The sequence below is a fragment of the Empidonax traillii genome, unplaced genomic scaffold, assembly GCF_003031625.1.
Source record: "Empidonax traillii isolate 1590-97213 ecotype Southwest subspecies unplaced genomic scaffold, ASM303162v1 scaffold1374:size120139, whole genome shotgun sequence".
Lineage (NCBI taxonomy): Eukaryota > Metazoa > Chordata > Aves > Passeriformes > Tyrannidae > Empidonax > Empidonax traillii.
Window position 1 is genome coordinate 56,854 of NW_020956567.1, and position 21,245 is coordinate 78,098.

Consider the following 21,245-nt stretch of genomic DNA (forward strand, 5'->3'; position numbering starts at 1 on the left):
ATTCAAATTAATGAGTGGTTTGTCCAGTGGAGCAGAGTGCACTGTGGTTCTTGGTTTAGTGCCATCTTACTTAAAGGCTCCTGTGATTTTTGGTCTCTGAATCCCAGTCTCCCATCTGTAAAATGAAGAGGACAATTCCCTTACAGGGACAAAGCTTTCATTTTGGTGCCTGTTTTGCCAAGGAGAGCCATGCAGGGATCATCATGCAGATGTCATCAGCTGAACTTGAGTTAAAGCTTTGCATCCCTGTGGGAATGGCTGGCTCTTCTATTTCTGAGTTGCCAGGGCTGAATTAATGCCACACCAACACAGAGTAAAACTGCTGTAAAATGCACATCTTTTGATTTAGTTTAATAACACGAGATCCAGAAGGTTTTGTAGAACAGGGAAGTGTGTGCAAAAGAGCTGAATCAGGGAATAATAAAAATACTCTGTAAAGGCTTTGTTGAAAATACAATAGGAATATAAAAAAGCCTCCTAGTACAGCTGAATAATAACAGTAATTAAAATCAGCTTAGCAGTGTTAATAAAATCTTTGAATACAAAATGCAGCGTGAAGGCAAAGCAGAGCAGAGAGTGGAGTGTTTAGAATTCAGGCTCTGAAATTTGGGACTGCGCAGTCGACAGGGATTTCCCATCTCTGTTCTGAAGGCCAGGATTTCAGCTGGGAAATGATCTGGAATTTTCAAACTGGATCACTGCTCTTCTTTGTGAGGGGCTGTGGGGGAGGAGGAAGGAGAGACACAGACAGTCCAGCCTGGGTAGAAATCTCCTGGCCCAGCCCCAGGCGGGGAGATGCAATAAAGGAAAGAGCAAAAGTCTTGGTGTTCTGCTCTGATGGAACTCTGGAGGGTTTTCTTATTATTCCTGTGAATATCTAATTGTTTTTAAATCCTTCACATCCTTGACCTCACTGACCCTTCTAGCAAAGAGTCCCAGATGCTAACAGTTGGTTTGATTTTAAAAAAATAAACCAAGCCACCAAACTGTGTCCTGCCCTCAGTTGAAATCCTTTCTGCAGTGAGAGGAAGAGCACTTCGTGGTTCTTTTAATTACTTTTCTTTCTTTAATTTTCCTTTGTGTCCTCTTATTTTCTTTGCTCCAGAGCACACAGAACCAATCTGCTCCATCCCCTCTCTTCCCATGGAAGTTTCACCAGGCCTCTAATACTTATAACAACCTTCCTGAGAATTTTGTTTGCTTGGGTTTTCTCATTTATTTTTGATGCAAGGCAGGAAGAATGAGAAGCTGCATTCCAGAGACTGATCAAATAGCATCTCAGTACTTAGATTGGTTTTGCTCTGTAATATTTGACTCATTCTGAGCAGTTGCTGGAGCTGGAAAGGTGATTTCCTTGGCCTTGGTAGTGCTCAGGTTTTTACCTCAACTGGTTTAAGACCAAGTATCTGAGTGACTAAAATCACTCCATCTTTACACTACCTCCTGTGGGTCAACAAGGATTTTAATTTCACATCATGTTCATCATTTATTGACTACTCTGAAGTGTCTCTAATGTGTCTCACAGCCTTCTCTGCAATTTGAATTTTATCATCACAGAATCACAGACTGGTTTGGGTCGGAAGCTCCACCCACCCTTGGACACTTCCAGGGATCCAGGGGCAGCCACAGCTTCCCTGGGCAACCTGTGCCAGGGCCCCCCCACCCTCACAGGGGAAAATTCATCCCAATATCTCATCTAAATCTACCCTCCTTCAGTTTAAAGGCAATTGTGCCTTTCAGGGGAATTAAAAAGAGGTGAAGCCAAGCAATGTAATCCATGCAAATGATTTTGCCCCCACTTCCTCCATTAAACTCCTCAAAACTGTAACATCCATTAGGCTGTCATGCTGCATTTCCAACCAGAAGTTCCCTGCACAGAGTAAAGAGCTTATAAGCCCACAAATATTCTTTTGAAGATGTTTCTCTTATCTTCCAAGGACATGCATCATTTTGAAAACACTCTGCTCAGAAGTCTTTCAGTTCAGGGCTAATCAAGTTGTGTGCCTTTTGCATTTTAATTCTTTCCAGCTCTCTCTCACAGCACTGATTCAGAGGGTTTCTGTCTCCTGGCTGTGGGAATGGTTTAACCTCTCTCTCTCAGCCCGCTGTAACTTCAGTGCTGTCCCTTGGCATGACAAAGCTTTAGGAATTCTCAGGTTTCTTTAGAAGAAACAGAGCAACAAGTCCTTTGGTCCAGGTGGTCTAAGGACTGTATTATTATTCTTCGCTTTTTTTCTCTTTATCAACTCTGACAGTTAAAGTGTTTTTCTTCCTTTTTTTGTAACTTCTGGTGCCTGTTGAACTGAGTTATCTTGAGCCCACAATGTCCTCTCTCCCCATGCCAAAGGCAAGGAGAAGGGGCACCACGTTTCCCTGCTGCTCTGCCTGTATTGTTCACCTTCCAGTTCCTCAGTGCCAGCTTCGTCTGTATTTCCAGTCCTTCCAGTACTTAATAACCAGCAGTTCCCATCACTGCTGAGACACCTCTCGCTCTGATATCCTGGCTTGGAGGCTCCAGGTTGCTGATCTGATGCCATCTCCCTGTGGAATATTTATTCTAATGTAGATTCACAGGTTTGGGAGGTTTCTTTGGGCATTCCAGTTATCCTCTCCCAGGCTCTGTGTTCCAGTGATGAGTGAAGGCAAAGCAGCTTCTAATCCTCTGTGTGGTTAAACCCCCTCCTGGCAGTGCTGACTGTCCTGCTGAGATGGCTTTTTAGCAGAAGCCCTTCCAGGGTGGATGTGTTCCCTGGGATTCCCAGAGGATTCAAGGCACACACAGGAGTGATTGTGAAGGGAGAGAACTGAGGGGCATTGGGGGTGGAGAGTCAAGATTGAGGGATTTTCACAGGTGGAACCTGGGCTTGTAAAGGGAATAGTAAAACTGAGCCCAGGTGAGATGTATCCATGGATGATGTGTCTATGGATGGAGGTGTGTCCATGGATGGAGATGTGTCCATGGATGGAGATGTGTCCATGGATAGAGATGTTCCTATGGATGGAGATGTGTCCATGGATAGAGATGTTCCTTTGGATGGAGGTGTGTCCATGGATAGAGATGTTCCTATGGATGGAGATGTGTCCATGGATGATGTGTCCATGGATGGAGACGTGTCTATGGATGGAGATGTGTTTATGAATGGTGATGTGTTTATGGATAGAGATGTGTCCATGGATAGAGATGTTCCTATGGATGGAGATGTGTCCATGGATGATGTGTCCATGGATGGAGATGTATCTATGGATGGAGATGTGTCCATGGATGATGTGTCCATGGATGGAGATGTATCTATGGATGGAGATGTGTCCATGGATGGAGATGTGTCCATGGATAGAGATGTTCCTATGGATGGAGATGTGTCTATGGATGGAGATGTGCTTATGAATGGTGATGTGTTTATGGATGGAGGTGTGTCCATGGATGATGTGTCCATGGATGGAGATGTGTTTGGGCACCAGCTCAGGGCCCTGAGCTTGGGGCAGAGGCTCAGCTGGTTTGCAGAGTTGTCTCTTAAGAACCTGTACTTTGTAGGTGAGGATCCACTGACATCAGCAGCCCTTGGGAAGGGGTGTCCATGTCCAAACCATCCTTTCCTTGTGTTTTAGGACAATCATACTCATTGGTAATTGCTTTATATTTCCTTCCAATATTTTTAGCCCCAAACATCAGCACAGCTTTTCCTTGGGCAAGACTTTTGAAGAGGTGCTGGTTTGACAGAGAAGTCCCTTGAACTGTCCAAAAGAGCCCGTTTTACTTTTCTGACCTGTCCTAAGAAGCCTCAAAAAACACCTGACATGTATTGTGGGGTTTTTGGAAGCATTTTATACCTTTTAAAATGTACTCTTAACTAGCCTGATGTTTTTAACCCTCTCCTAACTCTCCTTTCCTCCCTGTTTCTCATGCACTAGTTTGCACTTTCTTATTTCTGCTTGGCTTTCCAGCCTCCCTCAGTCCTTGGATATTATTTTTCAGGCTTCTCAATTTACTCTCTTATTAATGTATCATTCCCTCTCCCTCCCAGATGATTAATAAAGAGATTATATAAGGCTTGTGTGGCTTATATGGGCTTATATAAGGCTGATCCCTCTAGTATTCTTCTAGACAGCTCTCAGCTCCACACTTTGATGTTTGGCCTGTGGTTTGTTTGTATTTATTCTCTGTGTTTTTTTAGTCACCCTTCAATCTAGACCGGCTTAAATGGACTTCTAAGCAAAATTTGGTGGGAACACAGCATCAGATGTTTTAGTCACATTATATCTGTGCCAAACACGTGGAAGATTTTGTCATTTATAATAACAGAAGGAAGTGTGCAGTTCACCAACTTCCAACTCAGTATTTTGTTTGCTTTGGATTGTCCCTTTAGAAAATCCTCACCTAGTTTTTCCAGCAGCAGGTTGAAATCTGTGGTGCTGACCGTGCTCTCCAGTCCTGCCACAGCACAGTGTGTTCTGCAGACTGACTTGGGTGATGACATTTGCGCTGTGAAACCTCAGGAAACTCGGTTGTCTTTCACTCACATAAAAATGATTCAGTTTTGGGAGGTTGTTTTTTACAGCAGGTTTATGTTTTGGTTTTTTGTTTTTTGTTTTTGTTGTTGTTGTTGTTGTTGTTGTTGTTGTTGTTGTTTTTTAACTTTAGGGAAGTACAAAGTTGTGTTTTGGAGGTTACACATGAATGGAAAGTGAGAGGGTGGTGTTCCTGCATTGCACAGCCTGAACTGTGCTAAGCAGAGCTGTCCCCCTGGCACCTTGTGGGTTTTAAGCGGGCAAAGATTTGATGTGGTGGCTTTCTGGTGACGCTGTGTCTCCTGAGATGTGGCACTGCTGACGTGCAGCAGCTGGCCCTGCTTGTCTTACCCCGTGCCACAAGACAGATCTGTCAACTTTGGGCTGAGTCCTGGTCTTGTTGATGGAGACAGAAGAGCAGCAATGGGTGTGGAGCATCTCTCATTTCTCAAACAGTGTCTCCCACGTGCCTGGGCATGAGGGACCATCCCGTGGCTTGCTTGGGTCTTGGTGTCCAGAAGTCCCTTGAGGATGATAGCTGGGTAAAGAAACTGGAGTGGGTGGGTGGTTGTGAAGAGGGATATGGTGCAGGAAGAGCTGCATCTCCCAGTGGTTTGTCTGACATCCTTCCCCTGAGTGAGAGGGGTGCAGGAGGAGAAACATGGTGTTCTGAGCCATCCTCCCCTCCCCAGGCTTGGTGTAACTGGGTGATACAACGGGGCAAGGTGGGTGACAGCTGCTTTTAGAGCAGGGTTATGATAAATCTGAAGCTGAGCCTTGCTGTTTTTCCTCTTCCAGAGGAGGTCATGCTGGCGGAGGAAGACAAGAATGCAGAAGAGAAATCTCCTCTGGACGGTAGGTCCCTTTGCTGTGCTGTTTTCCTCCTGTGATACGTGAAAGGTTCAGCTGCTGGACAGTGCCACGGCCTTCCACTGTGCCCAGGAGGGTGTGAGGAACACACTCCTGCATGCCCTTGGCAGAGACGGGGCTGCAGAGTCCCTTGGCCCGTATCGGGTGCGTTCGAGGTTGCAGGTGGATGATGAGCAGTTATGCGACACCGCCCTGGGGTGGGGATCTGCCCTTGGGGTCGGTCCCTACGCTGCCTGTGGGACCACAGGGACACCTGTCAGCCTGTCCGAGCGGGGCTGGCTGTGTCCCACCCCCAGGCCGTGGCGGGGATTAGGCTGCAGAGCGGATGCCAGAGGAGGAACGCGCTGACCAGGAGAAGGCAGGGCTCCAAACCGAGGTTTTCCAAACGGATTTGACAAAGAGACTAAGACCCCTGTTAGCTGTAAGCAGTAAGACATAACAGGGTGTGGTGATCCTACCTTCCAACGTGTGACCCAGGCTGGAGGGACCGAGCTGAGCGAGGCCACGGGACCTGCCCTCCCTGTGCCTCCAAGAGCGATGAGCTCGTAGGACGCGCCAGCCAGTCAAAGTTCAGTTAAAGATTCTTCCCTCTCCCTTTTCTGACCATCTTTCGTCCTCCCATGTCTCCTCCTCCTCCTTTCCCCTCCCCCCTTCCCTTTTCCCCCCCTCTTTTTTTTTCTCCTCCCATTCACTGTCAGGGAGGGCCGCCTCGGAAGGGCCGATCCACCAAGGCACGGCACCGGCAGAGACTAGCAGCGGCAGCAGCTACAACAGTGAGTGGATTGCAAATCACCAGGGGCTCAGGCGGCACAGCGGGGCAGCCTCACCCCACAGCCCCCCGTGCCCAGGTCACCGGTGGCATCTCCCGGGTGGTTTTGCACCCTTTGGCTCCGGCTCCTTTCGGGGCGGCAGGCGCCCGGCTGCTGGTCCGCCTTGGCCAGCCTGGTGACCTGCACCTGGGGAGCACTCGGGGATGGAAAGAGCTGGGGCTGCAGGAGGTCAGGGTTCGAGGTGTGCCTGGCCAGTCTTCGTGTGTGTGTGTGCGTCGTGTGCACTGGGGGAGTCCATCCAGCACGTGGGTGCAGCTCTTAGCCCTGAGTGCCTGGAGGAGCAGCCTGGAAAGCTGAGTGGTGGAAGCAAACTAGAGGTGGGGACAAGTCAAGACCCAGGGATATTAAGGCTCCTTCTATCCTTCCAACCCTAAAGGAGCCTGACAACATTCCCAGCTTTGAAGCAACTGCTGGAGCAGTCCATGTGTATGCTGGTAAATCCTCTCAGCCTCCAAAACTCTTGCATCCAGGGTGCCTGTAGGGATGGCACACTGCTAAACACAAGTAGGACTTATCTGGGGGAGAAGATAAAGAAGCTGCTCAATTCATGCCAGGGAGTGTTGTAAAATTTTACTCCCAGTACAGATGACGTTCCAGTGCTGGGCATGGCCCTGGACGTGCTGGAGTGTGCTGGGACAGATGGAGCCTGCAGGACCCAAAAGCTGGTATTGCTGGGATTGAGGATTCAGCCTAGAGCTGGGTGGGGAAGAAAGGAGCAGAAGTGGTTATTTGCCAAAAAACCCCCTCTGGATCCAGATCACAGGCTCAGAGCATCCCCTTCTCCTCGAGCCTCTCCAAACCCGGGTGATGCTCCGGGTGTTTGGAAGCGACCAAAGAACCAACGCTTGCCTTGGCCGTGGAGGAAGCAGCACATCCACTTCTCTGTCAGGGAAATCCGTGTGTAGAGCGAGGGGACCTTCTCTAGGAGACTCCAGTGGCTCAGAGTGTGTGGGTTTGCTGTGTGTGCCTTCTGACCAGTCTGTATCACCACACCGTGGGGTGTCTTACTGCTGCTAGAAAACGGTGCTTAGTTACTGTATGTCTTGAACCTGTTACCAAACTGTATCAACGTATCTTTTTCTGCCAGTTCTCGAGGTTCTGCAGGTAGGTGGTCATGGGACCGGCGTCCTCACTGTTCCTGCCTCACCCCTCGAGCACTGGGTGGACAGTGCAGAGCTCTCCGAGCCTTTGAGGCCGCCGGCCTCTTTCCCTGTCGGAGTAAAACACTGTAGGGATGTTTGCCCTCCCCACAAAAGATGCTGCTGGAAGAAATGTGTTTTCAAAGAATTACAGCAGCCCCAGAGGGAAGGGATTGTACACTGGGTGCTATTAAGAAGAGGCTGCTCCCTGATTTGTGGCCGTTGCTTTGCACTGAGAATTTCTGCTCCTCCAGGCGCTGCTCGGTGCTTAAATGCTGACTCCTTAATGGTGCCCACTGTAAACAGCATTAATGGTTTTAATGGATGGAAGCACTCATCTCCTAACCCACTGGGGCTCACAAAGATCCAGTGACCCAGCCCAGCCTTTCTGCTGTGCTAAAAGCTCCAGCAGCTGCAGTGACTCCCCCACCCTCCTGCATCTGCTGGGGGAAGCGTGAGCACTCAGCCCATTCCTGGCAAACCTTCAAGGTCTGGAAGGTCAAACAACTGAAGGACCCTGACACTGAAGCCCTGCAAGGCTGTGGGTTGTCCGATTTGCTCCGGCTTGCCCTTGTGTGAGAGCTCTAAGCTGGCATTGGGAAGGAAATGCTGGCCCTGGAGAGTGAAGGGAGGGGGAGAGAGAATCCACTCTGCATCCTCACAGGGCATTTTCTCTTTAATTTGCACACAGTGTTGAAAAGAGCCGCAATAAAGAAGAGCAAAAACGACCTGATTCATGCAGAAGAAGGTGAGGACCATTTCACAGACATTTGCTCCGTTGGTGAGTACTGGCTTCGCATTCCCTCAGGTTCAGATCTCCACCCAAACCTGTCCATGTCACGTTTCCTCTGAGGGGCTCCTTTGCTCCAGAAGCTGCGGTTTCCAGAAGGAGAACCCCCCTCGACTTCCCAAAGCAAAGGGCTGCGTGGCTTCACCCTCTGCCCTGCTCTGCCCGGCTCAGCTCTTGCATGCTGCACCTTTCCAAGAGCCCTGCCCGGTGCTGGGAGAATCCCTGCTGTGCTGCCCATCCCGGGATTATGCTTGGAGCACGCTTCTTCATGCTGATGAGCCCCAAATCTGCCAAAGGACGCTGCTAAGGCTCTTTGTTGGAGGAACTGGACACAGTCCCGTCTGCCACTGACGCACAGGGGTGGGTTTGTGGCCTTTGCTGTGAGTTATTACTGGGCAGTGGCCCCAGTTCCCTCATTCTCGCCTTAGGAGAAGATCTTAAAGCAATTCTCTGCATTTTTCAAGCCAGATATGGAATGACACACCAGTGTGCACCCAATCACCCCCACACCTCCAGAGCATCCTGCCCTGTGGGGCGTTTGGGCTCTTCAGCTCTGCAGACCAGGACGTGGCCAGGCTAGGGAGGTGCTGCCTGTCCTTGCAGTTCCCAGAGCTAATTCCCTCCTGAGACATGGCCAGGTGGAGAGGCAGGAGGCAGGGCTGGGGCTGGCAGGGCTTGGCAGGCTCAGGGAGCTGTTTGGACACCAGCAGAAACACCTCTCAGCCGTGGGCTGCTCCTCCCTGGCTGGGGACACATCTTCCTGCCTGCTCTGCACTCGGGTATTTTGCTTCTCCCCGGCCCTGTTGTTGGAGTCTGGACATGGTTTTGCTGCTGGAGCAGCAGATGTTCTCATTATCTTCCAAAGAAATATCCTGGCACCCCAGTTACCGCGAAGCAGCAAATCCTGGGAGCACAGGAGCAGCAGCAGCACAAACAGCACATTTGAGAGTCCGTGCCTGTGGAGTTTTGAAAGCACAAACGCCTCAACTGCCCTTGGGAAAGTTGGCATTAAGGTTTTAAGGGATTACAGCTGCTGCTGGGATTTTTTTTTTTTTTTCTCCCTTTAAACCAAGACCTGGTTGCAGGAATTGAATGTTGCTCAGCATGTTCCTGACACCATCACCCACAGTCCCCCAGGCTGCAGGTTTTGTGCCTAAACTGCTGACACTTCTTCGAGGGGTTTGTCGCTGAAAGAGGGCAAAAATGCAGCAACTGTGTGCATTTTTGCTTTTGTTTGGGTTTTTTTCCCCCCTGGATCCCCGCATGGATAACAAGGAATGGTCATTTTTGGCACAGTTGGTGGTGGTTGCAATAATTATGAGCTCGTTGCTTTGCCATCCAAGCCCCTCCAGGCTCTGGGCACCCGTGCCACGCAAAACAGATCTTGGGATTCAGGCATTTCAGGTGGCAACGGATGACGGAGCATCTGGGCTCGTGAATAATCTGCTGCAGAGCTGGGAACTGTCTCGGGAGCATATGGCAGGGAAAATAACAGCAGTGCTTCCCCCACTTGGGAAAAGTGGTTTTGATTTTGATTCACGGAACGAGACAGAGAAGGAGAGATGGGTGAAGCAGCTCCTGAAGAGGCTGAGGCTCTGCAGAACATAAACAATCCCGTCACGTGGGCAATTATGCATAAAGAAAATGTTCTTGAGCAAAGGGTTTTTTTTTTTTTTTTTTGGCTGGTTTTCTCTAATGTTTTCTGGTGGCAGCAGAAGGAGGGTGGAATGAACAGCATCGTTCCTGAGTGCCAGGGGAAGGTGCAGACCAGGGGGGAGAGGCTTTGACAGGGCTCTCTCTGCCCGCTGGCTGAACATGCTGCACTTTAATTCCAACACAAGCACCTCGATGAGCCTCATAATTGCATTATAAAGCTCTGTAGTGCTAAACACTTCCCAGTGTGCTCTCTGGAGCTGTTCTTAGCATTTGTTCTTTTCTTTCCTTTCAACTCTCAGCCTCTCATTCCACACTAATAAGTGTGCAGCTGCTCTCTCTGGCTTCCCACCCTCCACGCTGTCCCAGACACAGGACACTTGTCTTGATTCCCAGACAGCAAAGCACAGAGAAGTGGATATTTTCTATGTTAGATTAGCTTAAATACAAACTGGTTTTCTTCTCTGAAAGATCAGTTAGAGGAGATGGGACTATTCCCTTGCAAATCTGGGAGTACAGAGTGGCTTGAATATCTGAGAGCTCTTTACCTGCTAAACAGTGCAGTCTAAATCCTAAAATGTAGTTCTTTTTGTTGTCTTAAAGCAGTGGAAGAGCACTGTGATTTATTTTTTAAACTGCCAAAGGCAGGATTAGCAAACTAACAGAAGAGCACACCAAGCTTTTCTGCAAGGAGTTTGTTCAGAGCCTGGCCAAGGCCAGCTCTGTGTGTTGGTGGATGGCCAGAAATGGGACATAGAGTGGAGAGCTCATGTTCCACTGGAGAGACATCCCACTTCTGTGGAGCTTTGGGGCTTGGAGAACCCACTGCTGTCACATCTGGATGCTTTATCCTTTCCATGGGTGTTGTGTTTGATGCTGCTGCAGCATGAAACAGGGTGAGATTCCCACCCCTTCCAAGTGCTGGAATGTAGGTGCTCACACCCAAAGATTTGGCTGCTGCAGCCAGAACACTTCGTTCCTGTAACTCAGCCATCTCCATGTCAATCACCTGCCCTCACACTGCCTGGTCCAAGGCAGGACCATGTGTGTCCTGCTCAGCCCTACCTGCTGGGATGCTCCATCCCAAGATGGGCAAGGGCAATAGTGGATTATCCTGCCACAAATCATCTTGGAACAAGGTCCTGGGGGCCAGCACAGCGGGACACAAGTAGTGGACAGCAACAATCATGATTTTCCCTGCTTGCAACAGCATCTGTGGCCGTTGCAGAGGAACCCCAATGGCTCCATGTGTTTATTCCTAACCTGTGCTGATTTGTCCTGCCTCAGCACTGGCCAGAGGTTGCCTTTTCATCCTTCATACGAGCAGCAGAGAGAATTTCTTCCATCAGCTTCCTATTGTTCAAACATTTGACTCCTTTCCAGGGTTTCAGACCGGAGTGGAAGTGCATCTGATTTAGGCAGAATTGGTACAAATGAGTAGCTGCACCCAAAATCTGATGCAGGGAGGCAGATCGAGGCCTCTGCTCAGGAAATACCAGGAGCTGGAGAGTGAAATAAGGAGACTTCATTCCATTCAGCAGTAAGGGCTGGCCCTTGGAGCAGGGGAAATTAGGGACCAGCTTTCCCTCTGCCATCTCCCAGCCCCACGAGGATGTGCTCCACCCCATGGGCAGAAACACCACTGTGCCCTGGTGCTTCCCGTCCTTCCAGCCCAAGTGATGAGTTTGACTGGGACAACCAGGAATTGCTCCAAAGGTTTGGAAGCCCAGTTTCTTTAGATGGAGGAGCTGGGCGTTGATTCGTTAACTCATGAAGTTTTAAAACCCCGGCCTTCATATCCCTCATGGCGCCATCACAAGCCAGATGCCCTCGCTCAGCCCGTGGCCAGCACGTCCAGCTTTCTGCTCAGCTTGGCAGAGGCTCTGCGTGCCCAGGAGATGCCCTCCAGCCGTTTGCCTGCCAGGGTGGGGTGTGGTGACTCTTCTCTCTGTCCCAGGGTCTCCTTTTGCCCGCGCCAGCTTGAAGAGTGGGAAGAACGAGAGCTCGTCCTACTTCAGGAGGAAAGAGAAGATGTTCCGGTTCTTCATCCGCCGCATGGTGAAGGCTCAGAGCTTCTACTGGATTGTCCTGTGTGTGGTGGCCCTCAACACCCTCTGTGTGGCCATGGTGCACTATGACCAGCCCGAGAAGCTCACCACTGCTCTCTGTGAGTACTGGAAACTCCACCTTTCCCCATTTTTGGGCACTCAGCGCTGCTTTCGCACCCCCTGGGTGTGAGCTCTGGGGGTTCATCTTCCCAAGTGTCACCTCAGCACAGGCTCAGAAATGCTTTAGTCAGTGGTTCTAGTAATTTATAAGTCACAGAACCATGGAATGGTTTGGGTTGGGAGGGAACTTAAAGCTCATCTCATTCCAACCCATGGGCAGGGACACCTTCCACCAGCCCAGGTTGCTCCAAGCCCCGTCCAACCTGGCCTTGGACACTTCCAGGGATGGGGCAGCCACAGCTTCTCTGGGCAACCTGTGCCAGGGCCTCCCCACCCTCACAGGGAAGAATTTCTTCCCAATATCCATCTAACCCTGCCCTCTGACAGTTTGAAGCCATTCCCTGTGTCCTGTCCCTCCAGGCCCTTGTAAATTGTCTCTCTCCATGTTTCTTTAGGCTTCCTTCAGGTCCTGGAAAGCCACAAATAGGTCACCCCAAATCTTCTCTTCTCCAGCCTGAACAATCCCAATTCTCTTTCAAATCACATTTCCAGTCATTCAATCACACAATTGAGAAGAATTCCCCCAGGACAGGGTGTTGGTTTGAGACGGGAACGATATCCCAAAGGTTATTTCAATCTTCTGATTCAACCAGATGTAAATCCTACAGGAAGGAGGATTTGTTCTGGATCAGACATAAAGGAGGGGGAGTGATGCTCTGCCTGGGGAAAGGCAGGTTGCTCTGCCCAACCTGTGTCTGCCCAGAGAACTGCAAATTGGTGCCGCTTCCATCTGCACCCAGGGGTGGCTCCTGCTGGGGACACAAAGCTCTGCCAGCTCTGGTGTCCCTGGGGCAGCGCCACGTGGGAGATAAAAACCTCTGTCTGTGCTGATGGAACCCCACACGACTTCCCCACAGCCTAGTGATTACTGGCACGGTCTTTAAAAGGTTACAACTTTACAGAAGATCCTTTTTGGTTGTGTGCCCTCCTCACTGACGGGCTGTGATTAGTGGGAGGGATGTCACGGTGCCCTCTGTGAAAATCCGTAAAGGAAATAACACCAGAGAGAAAATTACACTGTATTTGTGCTAAAGCTTTTATTTTCGCCTGTGGTCACCTGCCAGTTCAGTTCAGATGGTTTAGAAGTGCTTTTGAAATGTGATTTTTTTGTCTGATGATGAATAATAAATGGAGGAGGTTTTCTGCCCTCTCAGCCTTTACACCTCACAGTGTCTCCCTGGGCTCACAAAACCTGTTTTAAAGAAATGTAGAAGGTGGGGGGGACAGAGCTTTTTGTGTATTTTAATGAAGGTTGTAGGCTATGACTCCTTGAAAACTTAAACCCCAAAATGAAAACCTAAAAACTCCCGGCAAACTTGTAGAAATTCCCTGGGAAAGGACAGGGTGACACTGAAAGTGGAACACCACAAATTTCCCCTTCTGAAGGGAAGGGATGGGGAGTTCATTTCTGGAAGTCGGGGCCATTTGTTTGGCCACTTCTGCCTCTGTAAAATGGCCAGGACCAAATCTTTTTGTTCAACGCTTGATATTGAGATGGGAGCAGATCAGAATTGGTGAAGTAAAACTTCTGAAAGAAGAGAACAGAAGACTAGGAAAAAAAAAAACAACAAATATTTCAAACAGTCTGATCATTTCAGCTTAGATCTTTAGAGATACTTATCTGCCTAATTTTCCTTGATTTCTATATAAATTAGAGACTTAAATACTTCTTGCCTCAGATCCTCAGGTCTTACCTTATTACAAAGAAGCAAACTTTTGAAGTTTTTTTTTTTTATAGACCCAAAAGGTCAAGAATACCAACTGCTCTGACATCAAAAATGTCCTTATTAATATTTGTTGAAATATTTAATACCATCAGGTAAATGGAGCTGTAATGAGAGATGCATAAGAAGGACAGGAACTTCTTTCAAGTCTGGGTTTGGCTTTTTTTTTTTTTTTGGCAAGATTTAGACTGAAAAGAGAGACAGACTATCCAGAGAAGTCAGTCTTGCTTATTCATTACCTAAATTTACAGAGGAATTAATAAGCTAGATTGGCAGAGTAATTAGAAATTTGAGGATTAGGATTTCCTCTTGAATCAGGACTAAATGCCTAGGAAAAAACCCCACACTTGAAGTCTTTCAACTCCAAAAACTTCAGATTTACAAGACTCAGTTTTGGGAGCACCTTCTGCAGTAACTTTTCTAAGGAAACACAAAGAAATCCATGAGCCAGCAAATTCCACTCCATGTTCCTGGGAGAGCTGGAAGTGATGTTTCTGTCTGTTAGAATTAAAGAGGCACCTCCAGGTGGGAAATTTATCTGGGACAGAGGCCACAAATTAAGCATCCAACATTCCTCAGCTAAGACAAAAAACCAGGGAAGGTTGAAATGGTGTTGTGCCTGGAATAAGGGATTGGGGTGGATGCATTTTTTGGGAGCTCTGTGTCCATAACACCCAGTAATGTCAATTTGTTTCAGAAACACTTGAGCAGCAAACTTTTATTTCTTGGTGTTAGAGAGGATCATTGAGCTGAGAGTGAGGGATCCCACAGCCTTATATTTAATGGAAGAGTGAGGAAATCCCAAAAGAAATGTGGGATTTCTTGGGAGTTAAATTCTCAGCATCCTCCCAGCCAGAGGTGCTTCCTGTGGCTTGTCTTTTCATCACTGTGCGATGATTTCCTTGTAAGACCTCCTGAGTGTCCCTTGTCAATAAGGAAACACCTGGATGGGTGTTTCCCAAATCCATCCCTTAAATTCACTAATAGAAAGATTAGTGGCTGCAAATAAACAGTGATGGAAACAGCACTGGAACTGGGTGAGGGGCAGCACAGAGTTGGGGCACAGACAAAACCAGAATATCCGAGGAATCAGAGGGTTTGTGGATGTTCCTGGACAGGTTTAAGTATTAAAGAGGTCTTTAAATAGGTGGTACAAGATTAGTTGCTGGGACACAGACAATAAAGGCCAGAGATCAAAGAATGGTTTGAGTTGGAAAGAAGCTTAAAGATCATCCAGTTCCACCCCTGCCATGGGCAGGGACACCTTCCACTAGCCCAGGTTGCTCCATCCTGGCCTTGGACACTTCCAGGGATCCAGGGGCAGCCACAGCTTCTCTGGGCAACCTGTGCCAGGGCCTGCCCACCCTCTGATTAAACAATCTTAACATCTAATCTAAATCTCTCCATGAATGGCCCTCCTGGAAATCCTAACACACGCTAGATAATTTTGGTCTGCTGTGGGTTTTTTGTTTGTTTGTTTGTTTGTTTTTTTCTTGTTCGGATTTTGTTTTGGTTTGGTTTGGGTTTTTTTAAGTTAAGTTTTCTCCAAGATGAAGCAGAGACACCGTGGGCTCATTCTGGGGAGGATTGTCCTTGGTCTGCCTTATCCATAATGTCTTTGTATTACTGATGACCTGCAGCTTTCTATCCCTTTTCCTGAGGGAAAGTTTTCACAGCACCATCTTTGCTGTTCATCTCACCTTTAATATTGAACTCAGGGAATATTTTATGCCTTCAGATGTGTGGGACTTGTCTGGTTGTTTTGGTCAGACTGGACTTGGCTCTCCTCTCTCTCTCCTGCTGGAATAACTCTACAACACACACATTTTGAAGGAGCCCAGCTGGGGTTGAGCCCTCAAGGAATTCTCCTTGAAAACCCAAGATTTGTGCTCAGATCATTAGATACCAGCAGAACAAGACAGCACAAAACCAGGGGATTTAAACAGCTCCTGGAATACTTGGCAAAATCCTTTAACTGTAAGAGTGACAAGAGTTTAAAAATGGCTTTAAAGTTAATCCATGAGGAAAAAACTTCACTACAGAGGAGCAGGATTTGGCTGGTCTGGTGTAGAGCAAGAGAGAAACAAATTCTAATTGTGTTATTTGATGGAAGGTGCTTGGAAATGAACTGATGAGGCTTTTTGTGAAGTGCAGCAGTGGGAGAGGAGCGTGGTAAAGTCTGGGAGGATCCTCTAAATCCTGAAACTCTACCCAGGCACCTCTAATTCAATTATACCTGTCCCTCTGGGGAAAAGTTTAATTACATTACAAATTAATTTTACTTAAGGAACAGTTGGTAAAAGCCTCTGGGTCTGCATTGATTTATTTTTCCCTTGGTCTTTTCTTTTAACTTTTCTGTTTTGAATTGTTCTGATTAGCTTTCCCTGCTTGATATTCCACATCACTACAAGTGCTTTGGAAAAAGAGCTGTAAGGAGCTTCAGAGAGAGGCTTGGGATTTCTTTGGTCTGACTGAAAGAGCTGATGAGAAATCCTTTGAATTCTTGTGGTGTGATGGATAACAGGACATACTTTATGCTCTGTAATTATCCCCAAATTTGATCAGAGATTTTCCTTCTCTTGATTGGAAGGACGCCAGTGCCAACTAGGAATTCTCTCCTACTGCACATGGACACTGCTCACTGAGACAGGGACCTTTGGTTAAATAAACTACAGCTCCCTATAAAAGTGTATTTTTTCATGCAGCCACCCATGATTATCATCCAGAGTGTCTCTTTTCTGAAAAACACAGTATTTGAAAACACTTTTTTAGCCATTATGGCCTAAGAATGCCTCCCCTTCCCATGCAAGGCTGAACCATTTGTTTGGGGCAATTAGGCCTTTTCTGATGCCTTTTGTGGAGCAACTCTCTCCTTTTTTTTTCCTCCAACTAAAACTGCAGGGATCCTTAACTGGCTCCTTAATTTATGTCTGTATAAAACCAAAATCCAGAGTGTCTCTTTTCTGATAAACACAATATTTGCAAACACTTTTTTAACCATCATTGGCCTGGGAACAAAACTTGGTGTTTGGGGCAATTGAGCCTTTTGTGATGCTGTGGTTGCCTTTGAAGTAGGTGACCAGTTCCCCTCTGGATATCAATATGGAGGATTGGCAAGGAAAAGGCTTTCTGGAGCATATTTATTTGTGTCTGCTGAACATTTCACATCTGCTTGGTCAAAGAGGAGGAAGCTGTGCTTTGAGGTTCTCCTGGCTGGTTTAACGTGTGAGGAGGATGAGGAGAGGAAACCGAAGTGTCAGGCTCAGCACCTGCTTCTGATGACAATGGACTTCGAGAAGGGGCAGAAATGGAATTAATCCCTGGGTATTGGACAAAAAAGGGCTGGGAACTGTCAAATTCAAACACGTGGGGTGATGGGTGTAATGTGTGTTGGCCTTTGCCAAGAGCACCGATCTGAAACGAAATTAGAGCATTTCTATCAAACTTCTTCTCCTTAAATCACATCACAAAATGCTTCTGCTTAAGGCAGATTTGATTACACGTGGGGTCTGAATACCAGGAGGTCCAAACAACAAAATTGCATTTTCAATTACACAGGCAGGGCCATCTCAGAAGGAATTGTGTGTCTGATCCTTCTGCTGCAGCAGCTGATTCACTGAGTCAGTCCCTTCTGCCCGAGGAGTTCTCTGTGTCTGTATTTTCCTTGCCTTCATCCCTTCTCCTCACTGGGCTGTGATTTGTAGCATCTGGTACCTGCTGGGATGCAGCTCCTGCTGCCAGTTCTGAGCTCTGATCCTGATGGGATTCATCATCTGTGAAAGCACGAGTGGGGCTCTTTCAAGAGCAGCAGAAGGAAGATGCTTTTTCAATGTTCTGAGTTTTAAACATTTCCCATTGTTTTTATTTCATTTTTTTTATATAATCAAATATTTCTTGGTTCTGTTTTGCTTAGAAAGGCCATTTTCCAGCTCTTTTCTCCTATGATATTCTGGTTTTGCACGTGTGTTTGGAGGATGTGCCAGGCTGATGATGGAACATTGCACTTGCTGATACCTGGTTTTATTTAGCCTTCTGCTGGACGGGTGACTGAACATTAATCCTTGTTTCCTTTATCCTTTTGAAACAATGATAATTGTCTTGGCAAAGTGCATTGGGATATGTTGGTGAAAATTACAGTTAGAAAACACTTACAAGTATTTTTGTTATTGGAGGAATATGGGGTGTCCCTGGCATGTAACTCTGAAAGGTGAGTTTGGTGGACAGAGAAAAGGGTAAAAATGTCCTGCCAGACTGAGCTGGGACACATGTGGAGGCTGAGCTTTGTTCTCTGTAGAATCTACAACCTCTCCCGATGATTTTTTGTCAGCTAATTAAACAAGGCCACCAACTTCAAAGCATTGCTTTGATACCAATCCTTGGGACAGGGAGACTTCCCATGGAAGTCATTCCCATGACACCATTGGGCTGAGTGTGAAACCAAAGTCCATCTCCAGCTCTCCTGGAGCCTCTTTAGGCCCTGGAAGGGGCTCTCAGGTCTCCCTGGATCCTTCTCTTCTCCAGGTGAACCCCCCCAGCTCTCCCAGCCTGGCTCCAGAGGGGCTTCAGCCCTTGGAGCATCTCCATGGCCATCTCTGGACTTGCTCCAACAGCTCCACGTCCTCCTGATGTTGGACCCCAGAGCTGGAGGCAGCTCTGCAGGAGGGGTCTCACCTGAGCTGAGAGATGGATATTTTGGATTGCCAGCATAACTATGGAGAATTCAGATCTCCTACTCTGTCATCTTACTCCTCCAGTGTGAACACACTGCCCTTATATTCTCCTTTAATGACATTGCTTCTGCTTTCAAGGAGAGGAGGTGGCACAGAACAATTTATACTCTCCTGATGTTTCCTCCCCTCGTGCAAATGTTGGCAGAAGTGTCCTTGCAGGCTCCTCACTAAGGTGTTAATAAAACCTTTCTCCTGTAATTAAAGCTTCCTGGATTTCAGTTCCCTTTATGCCCATGATATTCCAGGACTGTCTTTCATTTAAGATTTAACCCTCCCTTTTTTTTTGGTTGCTAATTGAAAGTGTATTTGCCAAGCAATTTCCAAGGACACCCATCAGTGTAAAACAGGACCTGGGCCAGCTGTGCTCACTCCATAGGAACGTGCAAGGCTGAGAGTGGAGGGAACTCCAGGCACTTTGGGAGGACCCTCATCCCCTCCTCACACTCATTTCCTGAAGCCACCTGTTGCAGGAAGTCATGGAATGATAGAATCGTGGAATACCTTCTGTGGGATCCACAGGGATCATCCAGTCCAACCCCTGGCCCTGCACAGACACCCCAACAATCCCACCCTGTCCCTCAGAGCGTTGTCCAAACCCTCCTGGAGCTCTGGCAGCCTTGGGGCTGTGCCCACTGCCCTGGGGAGCCTGTTCAGTGCCAACCACCCTCTGGGGGAAGAACCTTTTCCCAAAATCCAGCCTAACCCTGCCCTGACACAGCTCCAGCCATTCCCTGGGGGCTGTCCCTGCTCACAGGGATCGGAGCTGCTTCCCCAGTTTACAAAGCCCTGCAATTCAGGATTATTCAGCTGAAAATTCCCTTGTTCCTACTCGTATCCCTCACCCCCTGCCTGTCCTTGTGCACCTTTGAGGAAAGTTTGGCACCATCTTGTCTTTATCATTCCTGGAACCATAAAACTGAAATTCCAGGAAACTTTGCTGCTCCAACATCCAAGAGCCTCCTGTGCTGAACTAAGAGAGGTGATTGATCTCCATCCACCCTTTGAGGTTTGATTCTTTTCTTCATCTCTTCTCCAGAAAGAGAGCTTTGCCTTATTCTCTTGTGGGTTTTTTTTGGTAGTGGAGGCGTTTTTTGCCCCTTTTTTTTTTGTTTGTTTTTAACATTCTATTCTTGCTGTTGCTAATTGGCCTCCAGATCCAAACTTAAAATGCCAAAGGTGGTATATTCTGTAGCTTCTGTAGTCCTGAAAACATCAGCTAGAAACTGAAGTCTCCAGCCCTTTGTTTCATCACAGGTGATAAATTTTTCCCATCCAAAGCTTCACAGCCTATTTGCCTGTGATATGTGAAGCCAAAGGAAACAGAGCTTGCTCTTCCACAGTTATAGGGCTATAAAGGCATAATAAAAATAAATGTGGTAACAGTAGACACAACACCTCTGAATATGAGCCCTCAGAGTCAGCAGTTCTGTTGGGCAGGGAGGTATTTTTATCAGCAGAGGATGTTACAGAAACTCAACACCCCACACCCAAAAGTGTCCATCTCTTGTGAGTACAGAAGGCCCAAACATACCACTGCAAAATGTGATCTGTGCAATTAGATTAGACCTTTAGAAACAGTAGATCCAGAGGTTTCCTTTGAAATTTCTTTATAAAAGCAATGAGAATATTATTTAATGCCATCCCACAGCACAGCTCACATACACACAGAAACTATGGTGATAAACTCTCCTCTGGGTCTTGTTTGTCACTGCAGAGGGATTTCCTCCTGCCAGGAGTCACTCTGGGTTGTGCAAAAACACCATTGCTCCCCACCTGAAGAGATCTCTGCCCACCAGGGTCTCGTGGACTAATTTAATCTCTTTTTCCCCCTTTCCAGATTTCGCAGAGTTTGTTTTCCTGGGGCTGTTCCTCACTGAGATGTCTTTGAAGATGTATGGGCTGGGACCAAGGAACTACTTCCACTCCTCATTCAACTGCTTTGACTTTGGGGTGAGTAAGATGAATCACAGGATGGTTTGGGTTGGAAGGGACCTTAAAAATCATCTCATTCCAACCTCGTGCTATGGACAGGGACACCTTCCACCAGCCCAGGTTGCTCCAAGCCCCGTCCAACCTGGCCTTGGACACTTCCAGGGATGGGGCAGCCACAGCTTCTCTGGGAATTCCATCCCAGCCCCTCCCCACCCTCCCAGGGAAGGATTTCTTCCCTCTCTCTAAGCATGAAACCATCCCGCCTTGTTCTGCCACTCCACGTCCTTGCACAAAGCTCCTGTGTGGCTCTCCTGTCGTCCAGCAGGTTGGGCATTCAAGGGTGGGTGTGGCAATCCACGGGAAACGCTGCCGGGAGTGTTTCTTCTGCGGGGAGCAGTCGTTGTGTAAATTAACTGCGGTGAAACACATTAAGCTTCCCCTACTTATCATGCTTTTCGAAGCAAAGTGACAGCTGGGGATTTCATTTCCTCGGCAAACTCCGGGGTGTTCGGAGGCTCTGATTGCCGGGAGATTCTCCCTCCCATTTAAATGAGGTGATCGAAAGACAAAAAAAAAACCAAAACACCCATCCCCACACATCTTCCTGCTCATCTCCTCTGTCATCCCTTTAATGGTCTTTACCTCAAGACACACGGGCAGCACTTTGCAGTGCCCAGAAGGAGAAGAGTAAACACATGATTTGTGGCAGGAAGGCAATAATTCACAGCCAGAAGTCCGGGCTCAAACTACAGCTCTGAAGTGTGAAGAGCGGGGCTGCTTTTGGTTCCATCTAACAAAGAACACGGCGCGGGGATGGTAATTTATTCATTAAAAGCTATTAGG

At 47.7% G+C, this 21,245-nt stretch overlaps 1 protein-coding gene across 1 annotated transcript in view; it reads left to right on the plus strand.

The window, feature by feature from the left end:
• LOC114069845 (voltage-dependent N-type calcium channel subunit alpha-1B-like) overlaps window positions 1–21,245 on the plus strand; it is a gene marked incomplete at its 5' end in the record, with an annotated part of 92,886 nt that overhangs the window by 39,206 nt on the left and 32,435 nt on the right. The window contains 5 exons of the mRNA XM_027906922.1: window positions 5,305–5,361; window positions 6,075–6,149; window positions 8,037–8,093; window positions 11,746–11,955; window positions 20,308–20,420. Of these exons, the coding sequence (XP_027762723.1) occupies window positions 5,305–5,361; window positions 6,075–6,149; window positions 8,037–8,093; window positions 11,746–11,955; window positions 20,308–20,420 (512 nt within the window). The remainder of the gene's footprint in view (window positions 1–5,304; window positions 5,362–6,074; window positions 6,150–8,036; window positions 8,094–11,745; window positions 11,956–20,307; window positions 20,421–21,245) is intronic.